This window comes from Balaenoptera borealis (genome assembly GCF_965194805.1).
Source record: "Balaenoptera borealis genome assembly, chromosome: 21".
NCBI classification, from domain to species: domain Eukaryota; kingdom Metazoa; phylum Chordata; class Mammalia; order Artiodactyla; family Balaenopteridae; genus Balaenoptera; species Balaenoptera borealis.
Window position 1 is genome coordinate 17,325,561 of NC_138880.1, and position 20,324 is coordinate 17,345,884.

The following is a 20,324-nucleotide window of genomic DNA, read 5'->3' on the forward strand; positions in this document are numbered from 1 at the left end:
AATTTCTCTAGACAGTCTCAATATTCCATTGATTTCAATTGCCAAAGGACGAGACTTGGGGAAGTTATGATTGTGGTGGGCAGGCTGAGCCTCCACTGAAGAAGGTTCCCTCCCAAGAGAGGCTGGAAGTCAGGAAACACAGTTAGTTTCTCTCACACTTGAGGTTTTGATTACGTTTTCTAGAGGGATTGTAATAAGTGATGTAATGGTCAACTGAAAATAATGTATTACCTACTATGTGCCTGGCAAAGATACCAAGATAAAAAAGATAATAAGACCTGATTCTGCTCCTTGAGGAATTCCCACATTAATGGGGCTTTGGGAAAACGAGTGGAGAAGAGTACATATTTAGATGAACCATAATTATACATCTAATACAACATAGTAAATCCTATTGCAGACATAAGACATATGACTAAAAATAAAGGAATAAATCTGTCAGAAAGGGACACCCAGATAAACAAACAAACCAATAAACAAAGAGGAACTTTATGAGATAGCTGGCTGTCAGATTTGTGGCTTAAGAGGTAGCAGTTTAGTTTAGCTGGCAGTTCTCTGTTAAGAGTTAAGGAGAACAAAAGAAACCCTTACAGGTTGCTCGTGGTGGCAGCAAACTGATTCAATCACTTTAGGGAAAAAAATTCATGTTAAAAGCCAATAATTCTAGACATACACTCTAGACTCTAGAACCTAGAGAAACTCTTGTACATGTGCAACTACACTTATCAATATACAAAAATATTCTTAGGATCACTGTTTGTGAGAGCAAATTAAACAACAAAAAATACTTTGGAAATAACTCAAAAGGAAAATTGATAAATAAATAAGGTACACTCATAATGAAATTTACAGCAGTAACTAAATAAATTGCAGCTATACACATTAACAGGGATAAATCTTGCAAACAGACTGCTGACCTAAAAGCAATATAATGTTTGAGGTTTATACACACACATACACTCACATGAAACTAAATAAATCAAGAAAAAAACATTCAGGATTGTGGTTCTCTATAGATAGAGTTAGGAGACATTGGTAATGTTTATTTTTACAACTGGGGGATGTGGCACAGTGTTCATTTCATTGTTTATGATTGTTATTATTATCATTTGTGCCTTAAATATATATTATATGTATATTCTTTTGTAGGATAAAATATTTCATATTAAATAAATGTTAATAATGGCAGCTCTCTGTACCACTGATAATGGATAATCAAGGTTGGGCCTGCCTTCTTGGAATGTGTTGGCTTCTAAATCAGGAGCCACTGGGAATTATTAACCTTGGTGTTCAGAACACAAAACTGCTTTTTCAATGTAGAAGTTAATAAATACCACTGCACAGACCACGAACCATCCCCTGTGCTTATGAGACCTTAAACAGTAGCAAAGAGACCTGGGATAACTAGTAGTTTTGCCTCAATTCTTCCTAGGTCAAGCTGGGCCTTTGGAAAGGCACACATCATAGTGAAATGAACAGCTAACTGGTTTTCAACGCAGGTAATGTTAAAGACTGATATTTATCCCACAAATACTTATGAAGGGCTAATTATCTGGAAGGGATTATCCTCTGCTTTGGGAATACAGCAGTGGAAAAAGTGTCAAAAACCCTTGGCCTCATGGAGCTTATATTCCATTTGTGGAGAGGGGAACAGACAATAAACAAGGTCATATAGAAAGAAAGTATTTTGTGATAAACATGCTAAGGAGAGGAGAAAAAAACAATTAAAAATCAATGAAATATGGTTAGTTCATATTTAAGCTTCACATATGTTTATCCATAGCCATAGATTCTGGGTAAGAAATAAAATGCATCTGAGATTAGGACACAGCTTTGATAAATATAAGAACTGGTTGGATAAATGGAGATGGAAAAGTTCATTCCAAAGTAATGGTCCTATTAGAAAGTGAAATGAAGAAAACTGTGGGAGTAGCAAGCTTGTGGATGGACACACAGATGACAGCATATTGCATATATACTTTAGCCATCTTAGGTAGATTGGAAATAGCTATAGATAATACATCACTTGGTTACTGATGAAGATTAAATAAAAAGGAATAAATAGTTACAAGTGTGAGATGGGGATATGTGATGTGTCATTTACCAAAGTATTAGAAGGAGTACAGGATTTAAGAATCAAAAAAAGTATATTATTTCATATTCCCCCTGAATTAACTTTAAAAACATTTAGCTTTAAAAAGTGAGAAAGCAGAAAGCTAAATATAGTATTATGTGCAATCTCAACTTTAGAAAGGTACACTAAAAGAAAAGAAAGTATGATAAAAGGTATCAGTGACTCTATAGACAACAGCCATAAACAGAAAGATATCATAAAAGGGTTGATCATCTTGTAAACATATACTTGTAAATATGTAATAAAGAGAATACGAAATGAAAAAAGGAAGTCGCAACTAAGGAAACCAAAGGGATTGCATAAGAATCTCTCTTACATATTCTGATCTTTAGACATTAAAATGTAATATGATCAAAGATATATATATATACTTGATGTGTATATGTATAAAAGTATATAAGTGTATATATATGTATACATGTGTGTGTTTGTTTATATATGTATGTATATGTGTGTATACTGGAACATATTGTGGTCTTGATTAATTAATAAATTGATGTCAGATTGAAAGAATGGAATTAGGATCCTAAGACTGGAGTTAACATACAGAAAGATTGCAACAAGATACCAAGATATCAATAACAACAAAACTATCCAGTGATATAATGGGATGGTTTGCTTATCATCCAAAGGAGGATTTAAGCAGATACTGAGCGACCAAATGGAGAGAGCGTTGTAGAGTGAACTCTAGAAATACGTGGATGGTTGAACTAAAAATGTCCCAGTTCCTTTTCAATCCTTAAAAACTAAGATATTCAATCCAGCTTCTCCTGGGATTTCCCTTCATCCAACATTCATCCCACTCATCATATAAGCCTCTAAGAATTTTTTTCTAATTTATTCAATTAATTGATTGTTTCAATTATTATCCACATCTGGGTACTCTTGACTTTTCAGTCACAACATTCATGACCTTCCTCTCAATCTTCACTTCATAAATGGCACTTAAGTTTCCATTCTTTCTTTTGCTGGCTTGTTAACATGTCTAATCAAATTAAGTTGCAGTTGGATGCCACCAACTTTTACTTAGTACTCTCATGACTAAAATGAATACTTTATTATTATATTCATTTTCAATTTTCAAGTATAGAGCTAATTTACTTACCATGGGCACTGGAAGAAAAGAATATTGCCTCAGCAGAATGCCTGGTTTGACAGATCTGCTGGACTAGTCTATTATATTGAATCACAAAGATATTATACCAAACAACCAAACAACAACAACAGAAGCATGTAATTGGGTTATACTGATCTCGAGAGAATGTTGTTTCAAAATCTCTCCCTTCAACTCATGCCTACACTTACCAACTCTTATGGCCAGGAAATTATTGTTTATATCTACCCTCAGTTTTTCACCCTGTGGTATAAAGTCATTTCCTTTTTCCTGATTCTCTGCTGCTGGATATCTCAATAGCAGAGTGATATTATTTCCCACAAAATGAGAAAGAGAATAAGGTCATATCAACCATAGAGATCATGTGTAATACTGGTCATAATGATGGACTCCAAGAAGCATCATAAAACAGGTGGGCAGCTACACTTGCTGTGCTGAAAACACAATATTTTGAGAGCAATAACATGTCAAGTTTGCCCAAATAAGAGATGTTAACAGCCACATATTTCCATGTATTGAATGGCAACAGTTGTAATGAAAGTGAAATACGTTTTGTGCAGATCAATAACACTCCCCAATTTACACACCATTTACTACTTCTCACTATAGTATGGCAAGTGGTTTTTGGTATTCATTCTAGAGATAGATACAATCCTAATGTACTAGTGAAAACTAAAATTGATTTTTTTTACTGCTCTAATGTAAGAGGATTACAAATTATTTCACTTTGCGAGTACATGCAGCTTAACCTGATGTGGAGTATTTAGGACTGCTAAAATCTGCAATTACTTAAGTAATTTGGAATTTTTCTGAACAATTATGAATCACTGCATGGATATAAAGGGTATTACCTTATAAAAATTATCTTGATACAAAAATTACAACTTTATCTTTCCATTTATTTCAGGTACATATAAATAGCTTACATAGCTAAAGGAAGGATAGTTTTATATTTTGATTATAAAAAAATAAAATTGTGATTTAAAAAACAAAAAAAAGAAAGATATGCCTAAAATAAAATAAGTAAATAAATGTCAAGATTCCTACAGAAATAAATTCCTTTTCATTATCCCAAGGAACATGTTGACATTTACATTTTGGCCAGCTGAGGTTCAAATTAGAGAGCTCCATAGGTACCAGAGACCCAGAGGCCTGTGTGGATCCGGAGGACAAAGATGACGGTTCAATTATTTTCCCTGAATGGCTTATCCAGCTTTGGCTTCAGCATGGGGCAAGGTAATGGGAGGCTGATGCATGCAGCCATGAAATTACACATTTAAGTCTATTTTCTTAATTAATTTAAACATGGTTCAGAAACATACATGCATTTAATCTGAAAATTCCCGTGGCCTGGTCACTGGATAGGATCAAGGCTCCCTAAGGTGAGAGAGTTGATCCTATTTTTCATGAGCTTTTAAAAGATGTCTCTTGATAGAGGAAAAAGAATGCTTGAAATTGTAAGACTTGGAGAAAAATCTACTCTTCTTCTCTTTGAGAAAAAAAATTTTTTTAGAAAAATGATGTTGGAGAACTTGCTGTCAGCAACTGCTAGTTTGGCTGATAGTTAAGAGAGCATAAAAAAATCTGCAGGGGTATACATATTGTCCCTACTGTGTGATACACAAATCACAAATGAAGCAGGCACGAGTAAGTGAACACAGGAGCAGAGCTCAGAAGAACAAAAAGATTACAGGTAGAATTAATGACATTTGTGTCAGATACTCTCAAGACTTTTTTTTCTGGGGGGTGGTGGGTACGGGAATGAGCCAGCTCCTGGGACAAAGGAATGGTTCATATGTGTTACCATAGTCTCATAAAGCTATCATTTGCCTAGTAGCCCCCAGCTCCACCTCTAGCCCCCCACAGGCTCACAGGCCTTGGTCAATGACCCTGAACGTATATCCATGTCTAGGAAGCAGTTATTTTCTCTAATCCTGGAACACATTGAGTCCTGCCCATCTTCTCTTTGTCTTTCATTTCTTTTTCTAATAAATACCCTTCAGAATTTGCACTGTATTGGAAAAAATGGAACCCCTGCTCAGCTCATTTTTCTCCGTGAGCATATGCTGCTTTATCATGATTTGCACAGTTACAGTTTTTCCTCTTTGGAAGGTTAGGCCACCTGCCACCCAGGCTCCTACTGCACACAACCGCAGTGCCCTACACTGTGGACAGATGCTGGGCTCATTTTCTAGTTAGAATTCGGTATTAGTGAAGTCAGAAAGAAACGACTCTTGCTAAATCAATACACAGCAGAGTTGTTTTTTTTTTTTTTAAAGGCAGCCCCACATCAGAAGATCAGTGAAGTTAAATAGCCAGCTTTACACTCACCCCTGAGGATGCAGAGTTCTAAAGAATAATAGCAATTTGGTCAGCAAAGAAAGATACCTGCTTGGATGTGAAGCTATCTGAGGTTTCTAAGCAAAGGCAGAATGGTTTAAAGACAGAGTAGAGAAATTTAAGAATTTAGCCAGTAAATATAAAATGGCTAAACTAGACTTTGCTGAAGCAGCTAATTTTTCCCAGATAAGACATCCTCATAGGTTTATTGTACATGGTCAAAAAACTGAAGCAAAATTCATCTATGGATTATACAATGATTTTGCTAATTATTGATTTTTGTAAAATAGAGATTTAATTCCTGGTTTATCTTTTATTTACCATGACCATGCTCTCTGATAGAATGAGATCACCATGTGATGACAATTATAGACATTGTTCCATGCAGCCCAGGAAAATTCCAGGGTTTAGATTTGATCATGCAGTATATTACATAGAAAGCAAATGTAGAGAGGTAAATACTCTGTATAAAGTATTTCAAAGGAACTTGTGATTTCCTATATTAATTTTAACATGAAATATCATTTCTAAAAGCAGACACATTTTTTAGATTCTCAGGTTTAGCAAACAATGCTTCATGCTTATTGATTAAAAGTTTTCTAACTTCCTAATAAATCAATGTGCTGTGCTGTCTCATGATCTAAGTTCCCCACACTCAAATGGCAGGTAGTAAAATATATGTATCATGATTACCTATTGAATGCAGTCATAAAATAATATATGACAGTCTTCGAAATTTCAAGACAAACATGTAAAGATTAAGATGAATAACTGTCAATTAAAAAAATAAAGCTATATCTTCTTTGAACCAAAGGCAATAGATATAAAATCATGGTGGTACTTACCACGGTGAAGTTCATCACTTTCAATATCCAAATTGTCATGGCTAAGTTAACTATCATGGTAACCAACAGCAGAAGGACAAAGAAGTATAAGCACCTCTTTCGCCATCCATAAATTCCCACTGGGTAAAGTTGTGCATTCTCAGCCCTTGGCAGGTTATTTTGTTGTGTTGCTAGTATGTACTGTTCTCGTGTCATCTGGAAAAAAAAAAAAAAGAAAGAAAGAAAAGAAGTATTCAAAAATAAAACCAAAGATTTTTTTAAAATCAAAAGGCACAAGATATCTAAGAATAATGGTCAGTGAGTGCTCACACAATTATTGATGAGTAATTAAAATTAATTTATTTAATTAAAATTAATTGAAATGTTATAAAACCCCTCAAATCCTTATCACTAGTTTTGCTTTTCAAAGCTATTTAACTACCTGTTACATCTCTAAGGTGTGTATCATTTTCAGTGGGGTTTGTCCAACCCTAACATTGACCTTTGCTCTCAGGAGTCTGTGAAGATTCTCAGCAATACTTCCATTTGTCTAAAACCCAGTAACTGTATGCACAGCCATGCTACTCTTGGAATGAACTTCATCTGTTCTTTGGAGTAGACAGAAGCCAACTGTACCACAAGGTATTTTTGTGGCTTTAAAAATGCAGGATATAAGGAGCTCAGTGTATATGTTTTAATAAAATGTCAGTGTGTTTGCAAAAACCTATGGAAAGAAAATCACTTTTATTTAGAATTACATAGATGTAACTATTTAATTAAAACTTTTATTTAGAATGTTATTTATTTTAGTTGTGTTTCAATGAGTTATCAGTATAAAATTGATCTCTGAAAGAACAAACAGCATATTTACTATCCTGTAACATAATACAGTGATATCAGCAGAAGTCAGTTTTGGAAAAGGGGAGATGGTATTCTATGGTAGTATATAAATTTAGGTTCTAAATTAGTTCTTTCAAAGAGCAAATACATTATTTACTATCTGATAAAACCTAAAAATATGTACTGGGTATACAATTTTCAGAATAATATATTCATTACCTGAAGGATGGAAACTTTAAATTTTATAAAATATGATTTTCTATAGAACAATAATTGTTCATTTTTTTTCTTTTTAGGTTTTTCTCAGATTTCTTGTGCATGCAATTAATAATTAATACACCAACAGTAATAATGCTGAATAAATTATGCAACAATAAAAACATTAATAAAGAATTAAAATTACCTGTTAAGTAGTACAAAATATATAATGTAAGATTATTAATTTATGGTGTTAATTGACTTAATCCTACACTAAATAAAATGTTGAACTATATACTGAGAAATGCAAAATATCCAAGTTATTTGGCTTTCTCCCATTTTTCTTTTTATTTTAGAGCTATAACTTCAAATTGTATTAATGCACTGTTAAATATTATCTCTCCAATTTTTTATGAGTGACACATATTATATGTAATATAATAAAAATAGTTTCATATGTTAAATTATAATTTTAAATGTATTAGAAGAGCTAATACTATTAGATGATTAAGAACAAATTCTTTCATAATATAAAAAATTACCTTTTTCTTTATTGTCATTGTTATTATTTAAATTAATATTTAATATTTTCTTGAAAGTAGCCAAAAAGCTTTAGACCTTAATTACAATTTGGAGGGGAGATGTGTAACTTACTAACTGCTACAAAACGTAAAGTGATATAACAGGTGACAGAATACCATGGGAATTTAGTTTGCCTGAAGATTCTGGTGGAGATTTTATAGTTCTGACAATGGCTATTATTACAAAGTAGAAAATATATTATAGGAAGATGATAAAGGGAACTCTAAGGACCACCACAATTAAAGCGAAGAAAAAGGAAGAGCCATGTTCTTGAAAAGAGGAAGAGTATGGATGTGAGACTGGAGCAAAAGAGCCCAGACACCTGATTATGTCCAGCTGACAAGGAAGAGAACTTCCCTGGTATAGCTGGTATCTGAAGTCACAAGTAAAATGCTGTGACTATTCAGACCATGCATTGTCTTTAATCTCATATTAAAGCAAACTTTCTGTTTAGAATATTCTATTTCTACAAATTCTGTTTAGACATGAAGGTGAGATTAACATGCCTTAGAAAAGAAATGAGAACTTAATAAGTATCTGAAATAAAACAAACACACATTACAAAGAAAATGGTCTTTCAACAATAGAATTGATTTTTTTTGGTAAAGCATCAGAAATTCAGTAAATATATCAAATGCCTCTAACAATTTGAAAAAGCAAATAGCATAACAAAAAGCCAAGACAAAAAGTTGTCAAGAAAACAAAAAATCTGTTATTTAATTAAAACTATTTTACCACCTCAAGAAATTCAATGATATTTTCTTAAAGATGAGTTTAACATTATTACTTTATGTATCTTGTTCATCACAAAATACCTTAGAATATCCAAGCTGCAAAAAGACAACAAGATTATAGAGTTTTCTTTAAAAATTTCCTTCTTTCTTAAGTCTCACAGACCTGAGTGTTTTTCAAGATCACAAAAGCTTTCACAGTGGTTACAGGGCTCTCATAGTACTAGAGAAGAACAAGAACAACATACAACTGTAAGAGATTAAGCAAACTACCCTATATTTGAAACTTTTACAACCTTCGCCTAAAATGTTAAATGCTGACCCATTTTCAAGTATTAAACATATTCTGAAATATCTTGGTTCCCCTGGCATTATGAGAATTCCATAAATAAAATAGAAAATTGTTTAATTAAGTGTTTAATGTCATTCTAAAGGATTGTAACAAACATACACTTGCAGATATACTTATTTTCTCAGAAGAGCTAAGTAAACTTCCTGAAAGAGAAATGGCCAAGATTTCCTGAGAGAATATATCACTGTGCTGAGATGTCTCTCTGGTTAGTCCTCTCTACTTCCTTCAGAAATATAAATTCAACATTCTCAAAATTATTGCTTTACAATTCTTTTGGTTTTCAAGGTTGTGACTACCCCTATTATTGGTTATTACTTAAAATAATTAGGACTTCCTTCATCTTAGTTTTGCAGTTCTATTTCATACTAGATTTTATGTTTAAAAGCATTCGTTTGAATCAAATAACTTCTAAAACACAGTCTTTCTTAGCTAAGGTTGAGGAAGTCTTCAGCCTTCTTGGATCCAGATGTTTATCAGCATTCACATTAAGATAAATGCATTTACTTGTATCCTCTTGTAATTCAGGGAAGGGCTGATTTAATTTTGGACTTTGCACTTTCTAGACCTTGTGAACTTTTCAACATTTTTCTCCAAAGGTATGGAAAATCTGGTTTTCAGAAAGGGTTATTTTGTTCAGTAAATTTAATAACTTAGTGTGTAAATAATAGAAGAGAATGAATTAATCATTCATTAATCACCAATGACCTAAACATGATTCATCACTAATAATCTAGCTCTGTAGAATTCTGGTAAAGTCTACTGAGCTGGATGGAATGGGAGAAAAATTAACTAAAGCATCAGAGTCCATTGGCTACTACTCCCCTGCCTCACAGAAGGGGACAACAGTACAAAATACTAAAGCCAAGGTAATGTTATAAATATTCCAATCTACCTGGCATCATTATTTAGGTATTTTGTATAAATACTCAGAGCAAGGCACAGTATTTGAGACTCTAGTCTTCATTCGATAAAATATGTTTTTAGTGACAACTATGTGCAGGCAGAGTTCAAGTTTGCTGCACTCATGAATTTCACATAGTTATGGAAAACACAATAAACCAATAATGTACAAATTTATGTGTATAAATATATAGAAAATGACATATCAAATAGTGATATGCTCTGAAGATGATAAATACAATATAATGGATTCATGATATAAGCAATAAAATATTAAATAGTGATAGATGCTATGAAGATAATAGGCATGGTGATATAATGGGGGCGTGGGAAACTACTTTGAAAGTGGTAGAAAGAGAATGCCTCACAAAGGAAGTGACACCTAAGATGAAATTAAAATGATGGAAATCTTCTATGAAGAAAGTTAAAGGAGATCTTTGAAGATTTATCTGAAGGCCTAATTAGAGTGGGCTAAATAGAAAATGAAATATGAGGAAGTGGAGAGAGTATAGACATTTTTTGAGGGGTAGAGAAGAGCAAAGGAATGGGATTTCAGATGAGAATATGAAGTCAGATGTTGGAGTATTAAATCAGGGACCAGTGTGAGTTTATCTGAAGGATATGAGAGAGAAAATGGTAAAGCAATGAGGTTACTTAATATGAGACCAATAGTCGAGGTGACATCTGGGATACAGAGATGAGTTATGCCTTCTCAGAGGTGTGGTGGCCAAGGAACTAGTGACAATGACAGAAGATCAGCCAGGCAGCTGGGCTCTACAAGGTGGGAATAAAGTAGACAGGTTATAATGATCATAATCCAATGAGAAGAGTTCTTGGTCTTAGTCATGCACTAGTATTCTGACTCACATTAGCATATGCAAAACTGAAGGTAGCTGCACTGTGGTTAGAGTTTGCAGGTGCCTGGCTCTGGGACCTGTGGCACTGAGACTCACCTCCTCCAAAGCCCACTTAATCAGAGGCTCCATCACTACAAACTTGCTCCATTTGGATTTCACTATATAAGACCTAGAATGCTCATGGGTATAAGTACCATCTTCTCCTTTCCATCCCCACAGTCTTTCCTCTCTTTCAGTAAGGTTTTATTATTTACTTTCTAAAATTGGGAGTAGAGAAAGGAGGGCATTTGTGAATATAATTAGACGTGGCATCTCTCTAGATAGACAGGAAAGGCTAAAGAAAATTCGACATGTCTTAATATTTGTGAGACTAGAAGAAAAGAAGAGGTTAAAAGAGATTACAATGTCTGAGATAATTGTTTTACATTGCCATGGCTAAATTAAGGGTAAAAATAAAAGCTATTAATGGAATGCTCTGTTTTATGTTTTGTAAGGAAGAAATATTGTCTGAAAAGATGATCAAGTGACCCACTCACGTTTGTATCCTTATGATCCTAATAGGGAGGGGGTTTGAACAACTTAAATATGGCAGTGAGAACTGAGAAGTATGGAAGTGAATTGTAAGTCATCACTTTTTTAAATCTGAGTTTTACCAAGAATAGAAAAAGGACTCTCGGACTTTGCCCAAAAGCATGAGGACGTTAGAAAGTTAGTTCAAGCCCAGGTATTGAGAACCTGTTCTCTCCGGTCCAGATTTTACCACTAAATTGTCAATCTGATGATAAAGGTGTAAAGAGAACCCAATTTTATATTTCAAGTCATATAATTGATGTAATTGTTTTTAAAATACCATATTTAACACTATTGTAATACTACTCACATCAATACTGGCTATAACACAGAGATGTAAGCACACAGACTGGAAGGAAATAGCAGATTATTTGTTTAACTCGCTATTTCATTCCTTAAAATTAAAATATAAATTAAGAATCTCAGTTTTGCTCAGACCTGTTCCCTGTGTTCCCTGTTATGGGAAATATGAATATAAAAGAGAAGCATGTGTCTCCTGGAAAGTAAGCTAGATAATTTGGGAAATTGCTTTTAATTTCTGATTACAGAGCTAGCATTTGGCACATTCAAGTAGCAATATGCAACAGCTTTGTGACCATAAAAATTGAATCTCAGTTCCAAAACCCCTTAACTTCCTCACTGGGAATAGCTTAGATTCCAGGAGAAATGGTAAATCATGTTGGTGTCACTGCTCATTAAGTGTTGATCATGTTAGATTTAACACTACAATTGTCTGTTATTTGTTCAGACAAGGAATGGGCACAGCAAGCTAAGTGCAGTCTCAGATTTACATGCCAAGCGTAATCCCAGTCTGGCCATTCTATTCTGTACATCCTAGGGCAAGCCACTTAGCCTTTCTCTGCCCCAATGCCCTCTGCTCTCAAATGAACATTACACTGACTTACATAAGAGCAACGTGGGAGGAGAAAAGTAGAATGCTGAAGTTCCCCTTTCCTTTTAAACAGTAAAAATACTCATTTAAAAAACTGATCTTCCACCTTTTAGCTAGTGGTCCCCTCCTTCAGTGCCGTATAAGTGTTTATATTGGAGTTCATTTTAAAAGACATGCTGGAAATATCACTTAAAAAACCAGATGCTTGAAGTGTCCAAATTATACGGCATTAACTTTACACAGCAGAAAGGCATTTTGTTTTCTGTTCCCAGAAAATGAGTCTCTAAACAGCTACTAATGTTGAGAGAGACTGAAAACAATAAAGTCCACTTACCATGGCAAGTGAAACTTCTCCCTATCTGTGATACTTAATTCTCAAAGGCACATTCCAAGAAGATGGCAGTTAAAAATTGCTATTTAAGAAAAATGTCCATTTGGAATGAATTTTTTTTCCAGTTGGTTTATGGAAAATGCTGTAGTCAGATTTTACAGCCTGGAAAAGTAGCAGCCTAGCAACTGAATTTCAAGAATGATGAAAGATGTCTCAGTCAAATGGAGCTGCCTCTTGAGATGAAATAGAAGAGGACTCTAGCCAAGGCTGATAGTAAAAAAGAAACCTGAATAGACATTAAAAGGGCAACACATTCCCAAATGAATAAAAATTTTAGAAAAATGTGGACATTTACAGAGAATGACCCAGTCATCATTCTGAGCTTATTCTGCATACATTTAGAGTACATTTCATGTACTCTAAAATGAAGCACTTTTACATAGAAAATACTTTTCCAGTATTTAGTTGGATGAAAACTCCATCACAGTTTTTGGCATTTATTCAGTCACAGACTTAGATTTAGGTTCCTAACAATAAAGTCACTCAATTCTCAGACCCCCTCATGTGCTATTAACAGAAAAACTTAGCCATTAAAGTGATTTTGAAGGAGGCTGGGAAGTCTTTTGCCCACTCAGAGTTGTATCATCACCAAGAGATGAAACAACATAGGTATGGGACTTCCCTGGTGGCGCAGTGGTTAAGAATCCACCTGCCAATGCAGGGGACACGGGTTCGATCCCTGTTCTGGGAATATCCCACATGCCGTGGAGCAACTAAGCCTGTGCACCGCAACTACTGAGCCTGTGCTCTAGAGCCTGCGAGCCACAACTACTGAGCCCGCGCGCCACAATTACTGAAGCCCACGTGCCTAGAGCCCATGCTCTGCAACAAGAGAAGCCACCGCAATGAGAAGCCCGTGCACCGCAATGCAGAGTAGCCCCCGCTCACCGCAACTAGAGAAAGCCCTGGCGCAGCAACGAAGACCCAATGCAGCCAAGAATAAATAAATAAATTAATTAAAAAAAACAAAAAAACAAAAAACAACATAGGTGGTGTGAGCATCATTCACACTAAGACTGCAAGCATGAGAAGCCCGTAGGAAAGCACTGCTACACATGCACAGCAGGAGGAAAGGGAAAAATCTTTAAGGAAACACAAATTTGCCAGAAACACGGCTGGAGAGCTTAACTGGGCAACCAGAAAGCCCATAATATTTAAAGCAATAGGATCAACAGGAAAACATCTTTAAAGGACAATAGTAAGAAAGAGAATAGGAGAAAGAGTAAGGCTTATTGGCTTTTGTTCTAACAGCAAGCAGAAAAACTTCAAGAGAACAAGAAAGATACAGTATGGCTTCCACAGCCTTGATGATTAATTGGAAAGCACCAGTGGTTGTGAAAAATCTTGCAAACAAATTTCAAAATACTTATTCTACTGAAAGTCACTTTTTTCCCACTTTCACAAACTTAGTTACATTTTACTACATTAATTTAAATTATTTATAGTATAGTCAAATTTGGGGTTTGTTTTGTTTTGTTCTGTTTTTTGGTAAAATTCTCTAATGTGTAATGAGCTCTTAAGAAATGTGTTCTGCTTGAGGTTAAGCTCAGTTTTGGAGATGAGGAAAAGAGGAGATTCATGGAGAATATGTTTTAATTTAGAATGTACTGCTTTAAATGAATTAAACAAAGATGACTTTGTAAAGATCCAGATGATCTCGTCAAAACAAGTTTTTATCCCCAGCATAACTAAATGTTCACTACCTGGATGAAGACAAAGCCACTGGGCCAATAATTAGATTTCAAATCTCTTGAATTTTTGTTTTAAAGTGGGGGGAAAAGATAGGGGCCATTTTTGATATAACAAGTTAGTGGCAGAGAGGAAATGCAGACCAGTTCAGCATCTGATGCCATGAAGGAAGGGTGTAGAAGGAAGCCTGAATAGTCATCATGAAGTGGGACCTGTGTGGACAGATATCTCCATCAGTGCTGGAGAGATGTTGCCTGAGGGTTGTCCCTGATCCTCCGACTCTCCCTCTGTGGAATCTTAGTAGGGGCCGTTCGGGAGAACATGGGCTAGGAGAAGAGGTGAATGCTTCGTCCATCATTACTCATACTAACCTTGGTCAGGCACACCTAGATTGTGAGTATAACCTGCCTGTCCACCAGAGGTGAAAATTGGAAAGAGAAATGGACTGATGGCACTCTGATTTTAGTTTATACACCACAAATCAGGCTCTTTTCAGTTCTGGTATTAGAAAACTGAATAAGATTAATTGGTTATTCTTCTCAGCTGAGGAGCTTTGGTGATGATATGTGTGTTGTATTCCTTTTCTTTTCAGTTGTTTTATTGTTGTTTCTTGTCTTAGCTGAGGAAGGGTAGCAGAATATGCCACCCCAAAATATGCCACTTTGGCACATTGATTCTTTTGAGCTATTGGCACTTGAAAAATAGCAAATACAGGGAGAGGATTTCTCTGAACTCCCCGTCTCTGCCTGTAGATGGATTCAGCAAAAGGAACTCAGTTGTCATAAATCCCCTCCCCAGGAGTTGCATCAACCAGGGCAAATTGACTCGTGTCACCCGAGAGGAGAAGGCCCACTTTGTCACAAACTATTCACACCCCCCATCTAGTCTTCTAAGGGCCCATTCATCTTTCCTAAACGTCATTTACTCTCCCCTAAGAGACCTACATTTCCCTCTTCTTTCCCTATTAAGGTGGTATTTAAGCCTGAATTCTAAGCCACTTCTTTGAATTACTCATTTTTCCCTGGGCATCTCTCGGGCATGCGGGAGGGATACATTTTAATAAAATTCTGTTTGTTTTTTCTCTTGTTAATCTGTTTTTTATTATAAGATTCTCAGCCAAGAATGCATAAGGGTAGAGGGGAAATTATTTTTCCTGCTTTACACTCACAATGAATGCCTTTGCTTAGAATTCTTTTATAGTCACCCTAGCACCAAACACAGAGCTAGATATGCTATCAATGATAAATTGAGATTAGTACCCACTTTTACTGAATACCTGCTCCATGCTAGGCATTCTACTGGTAACTTTATTGTTGATTCAGCTGAAATCAAATTGATTTTTATATTAACTCAGAAAAGGGGGCACTTTAGGAATCATAAAGATGCCATTTAGTATATTACTGTTACATCCATGGCCTTCATTAAATAACTCAAAAATATTTGCTGACTCTATGGATGGATGAATATATTTAGAAAGCATAGAATTCAGGCAATTGGAAACATATTTAGGGAGCATGGTGAGAGTGAATGGAATTATATGAGATTCAAAATAATATACAATTGTGGACTTATTTTTTCCATTTGTGAATTGGAAAGCTGTAGCTTTTTCATGTCCTTAATGGATCAGATGATATCTCAGGGATGGTAGTGGGGTCCTCTTGAGACAATGATCCTTAAAAACATATCTCTAATTTGAACTTCAAATATAAGCCCCAGTTCTGAATCTCCAGCACTCTAAATTCGGAAGCTTCTGAATCCAATTAAGTATATACAATTGAGCTATTTATTTGTCCCAATGTCTCTGATTCTATTGATAACAGCACAATATTTTAAGTCACTGTACATAAAAAACGAAGAATTTTATTGATGCTAAGATCCTATGTCTCTTTTTTGGGAGGTGGGGAGCATATAGCTCCATCTTTCTTTATTTTTCATATTTTCCACATATATCTGTTTGTATCAGTCCTTATTGTCAGCATTCTGTTTTAGGATTTATCATAGCAAGATTATTTTAAAGTTTTCCGACTTCTGACTTATTTCTTGCCTCTATTGCTTAGTCTCAACACATATTCCCAAAGCATAAATACCATCATGTTTATTCATATATTAAATAAAAGTCAGTTTAGCACTTTCTACTCACAAGGCATCTTTCTAGAAGCTACAGACGCAGCAGTGAAGATGACAAACAAAAATTCAGTTGTCACAGGTCCCCCCCCCCACCCAGGAGTTTCATCAACCAGGGAAGATTAAGTCTTGTCATGGGAGAGGAGACTAGAAGGTGACATCACACCCAGACACACTTTGTCCAAACTATCACACCTCCCATCTATTCTTCTAAGGGCCCATTCATCTTCCCTAAAAATCTTTACTCTCCCCTAAGAGGCCTACTTTCCCCTTCCCTTTCCCTATTAAGATGGCATTTAAGCCTAAATTCTAAGCCACTTCTTTGGGTTACTTATTTTTCTGTGCTATCTCTCAGGTATACATGAGGGATACATGTTAATAATCTGTTTGGTTCTCTCTTGTTAATCTGTCCTCTATTACTAGGGTCTCAGCCAAGAACTCAGAAGTGTAGACAGAAAATTATTTTTTACTCCCTTACACCACGAACACTGGTCCACGGGGCAGGAAACCAGCTGGCTGCACACAGCGGGCTGTTGTGCTCCCGTAGGACCTGCCCTGTGCTTTCTCTGTGTGGTAAACAAAGTGCTTTCTGAAAAGCTTACATAGAGGCCAGACTCCATATTCTCCCACTTGTTTTCTTATTGCATTATATAAAATTATATATTTTTAATAATTTTATTCTCTCCAAAGATCTGGAGAGCTGTATTCCAGGCCACGATACTTAATTTAGGCTTCTACCTGATGATCTGAAAAGGCCATGGCCATATTATAAATTGGTGACCTTTGTAAATTGCATTTAGCTAGTTTAAAAGTACCCATCTTACAGTCAAGAAACTTCACAGATAGAAGAATATAAAAGAAATGTTTAAAAACATGTCAATTGCTAGTTCTAAGAATAACTGAAAATATCAGTAGCCAAGGTGAACCTTGAGATATATGTGTGTGTGTGTATATATATGTGTGTGTGTGTGGGTATACATGTATAATTTATATTTATAATACATTTATACTATTTACTTATAGTACATAGTATACTTTAGAAAAGGTAGGTTGGAATGAATAGGAAAAGAAACAATAAAAATCACTTGTTTAAAACACCTTAAAAAATCTAATTTAAAAGAGCTAAAATTCACATATTTTAATTCATTTGAATCATTGTATGGCTTTAATGATGAATTACAAAGTACTCATACACTACATTATTTTCATGATACAGTATTAAGGTGAAATTACAATAATGCATGGTCTAGTGCCATGTGCAGAATTTTGCATTTTAACAGTACTTCAGTGCTGCCTATCAGATGTGTTTATGCCCAGCTTGTGTTTGGTCATATTCCTAAACTAGAAAGCTAAATGTTTCCATGTAATCTGAAAATAAAATGAAATGAGTTAGTTTATTTTTAATAATACCCACCCAAATTACTTTCTATTAAGAAATGAAAAAGAATCCTTTTCAGTGAAAAAAGAACCATATTTTAACACTGAATGATTCTTCATTCGAGGGAAAGAAAGGGAACTAACAATAATAATAGTAACAGGAAAATGATCTCATTGAGATTATCATGTGCTAGATAGTAATGTCCAACAAGTGTTACTCATTTAATCCTAACCACCACCCTACAAGGGAAACTGTTATTATCACCCTTTTTTATTTTTATCTTTTTTATACCACCCTTTTTTATAAGATAAGAAAATGAGGCCTGGAGAATTTAGGAAATTTCTCCCAGAGGAAATAGGGGCAAGAGCTACTAGAGGCAGGAGATGTAAAACGTACCTTCTGATTCCTGAACTTACTTTCTCAGCCGGACCCCACGCTGCCTATGGCCTAAGTACTCAGCCAGCCCTTGACCTAGGTTATCTCATGTATTCATCAACACCACTCTACAGAAGTTGACTATTGCAAGTCTCATTTTAGTACCTAATAATCTACAGCCCCTGAAATTAACATACTTAAAATCCCACAGACGAGCAGGAAATTGATTTTTGGATTCAGGTGTAGAGATTGATATGGGAGTTATTGTTGATGTTTTGGTTTTTTTAATTATGTCACACTACTCTCCCAACAAATATTTACTGAACACCTACTCCATGCAAAGCATTTAAAATACATTTACGTATACACCAAACCATCTCTAGTATCCATAAACAAATAGGCAAATGAATGTAATCTGTGCTTCCCCCACTGTGAGATTCTGTACTACAGGGGGTAAGGAAATTGTGAAAAGTGTAATCACTTCAGACAGTAAATAAGCATGACATTAAACATCTTTGATTCACCTAAAGAGAAATCTATTCTCTTTTACATTTGCTTCCAAGCTTTCTTAGCACATCATGTGGAAAGTCGTTCTTATGCTAGTAAGCAAATTACTAATTTCTAGCCCTTCCCCTCAGAAAAAGAGCTGTTGGGGAAGTTTTCAGTCAAACAGTATGTCTCTAGTTAGGATATAATAAATTTGTTTTGTTTTTGTTGCATTTATCTTTCCTGCTACCTTACAGCAGGTGAAACTGGCTGTATCTTTCCAGTTATCTTTTAGTATGCTGTCTTTTGGCGAGACAGGTTTCTAGTTTACCGTACTGGTCTAAAATTTCCTTTAAAAATAGCTTTATTTACATATAGGTATATGTGTTGTATAAATATGGGGGAAATCATAAAGTTTGTAGAAAGTGACTAATGTTTGGAAAGTAGCTATTAGCGCCCTCCTCTCCATGTGTGAACTTGGACATGATATTTGTGCTCTATGTACCTTCCCTGTAAAACGAGAGTGACGAAAATCTGCCTAGGGTTTGTTTTAAGCATATATTGAAAATATATAGACAAATGTAAAGTGAAAAACAGGATGAGAAAAAAATGGTGAGAGGTTAAATTTGTTTACTGCTACTCCGTGAAGTAAGTCTATCCTGAGCTGAGCCTTCTAAAAGGAAAAGAAAACTGAAATTTGTAATCAGAGCAAGAAAAGGGAAGACCCAGGTACTGTCTAACAAGGGGAGCCGTGTAGTGGAGTGGAATGAGGGAATATATAGTAGGGGTAAGAGTTAACTGTAAGGTGGCTAAGGTAATTCTTAGGAATGGAACATTTATTATTCACGTACACCTAAGAAAAATGGCCAAATTAAGATTTAATTAAATTCTAAGAACTTATTTTATGTCCCTGAGATGGGTTCCAGGAAGCAGTCCTCTGAAAACAGTGACCTGAAGGCACTTGCTTAAAGCCATAGGCATGCTCTCACGCACCTGTTCTTCACAGTCTTTTTTACATAACAGATTAGAGAGCAATAGGTCACAGATCAGTGCAATTACCTTGGACAGAATCCAACTTCAGTGGAAGAAGTTTCGTGCTCTAAACACACCATGGGTAGATGCATACACCAAGAGTGCGGTGGCTGCTCAGCAATTACTCCACCGTTCCCTAAATTTGAGTTCAGTGATACAAAGAAAAGAGTGTTGCAGCCTTCTTAATGTAAGGAGGGATGCGAAAGGTGGAAAATGATGAATCATTCACGCTCGTCAGATGACCCACCAGAGCGTTCTTGTAAAGAGTCATCGCCGAGAAAGCACGCTATGAAACCAATAAGGTTTAACATACTTCAGATTTACTATATTAAAAATCTTGGGCTTCCCTGGTGGCGCAGTGGTTGAGAATCTGCCTGCCAATGCAGGGGACACGGGTTCGAGCCCTGGTCTGGGAAGATCCCACATGCCGCGGAGCAACTAGGCCCGTGAGCCACAACTACTGAGCCTGCGCGTCTGGAGCCTGTGCTCCACAACAAGAGAGGTCACGATAGTGA

At 35.5% G+C, this 20,324-nt stretch overlaps 1 protein-coding gene across 1 annotated transcript in view; it reads right to left on the reverse strand.

Annotated features, from left to right (window-relative positions):
- The window catches only part of SGCZ (sarcoglycan zeta), a 929,817-nt gene that overhangs the window by 316,183 nt on the left and 593,310 nt on the right, over positions 1 to 20,324 (reverse strand). The window contains exon 2 of the mRNA XM_082375047.1: positions 6,434 to 6,628. Coding sequence (XP_082231173.1) covers positions 6,434 to 6,628 — 195 coding nt within the window. The remainder of the gene's footprint in view (positions 1 to 6,433; positions 6,629 to 20,324) is intronic.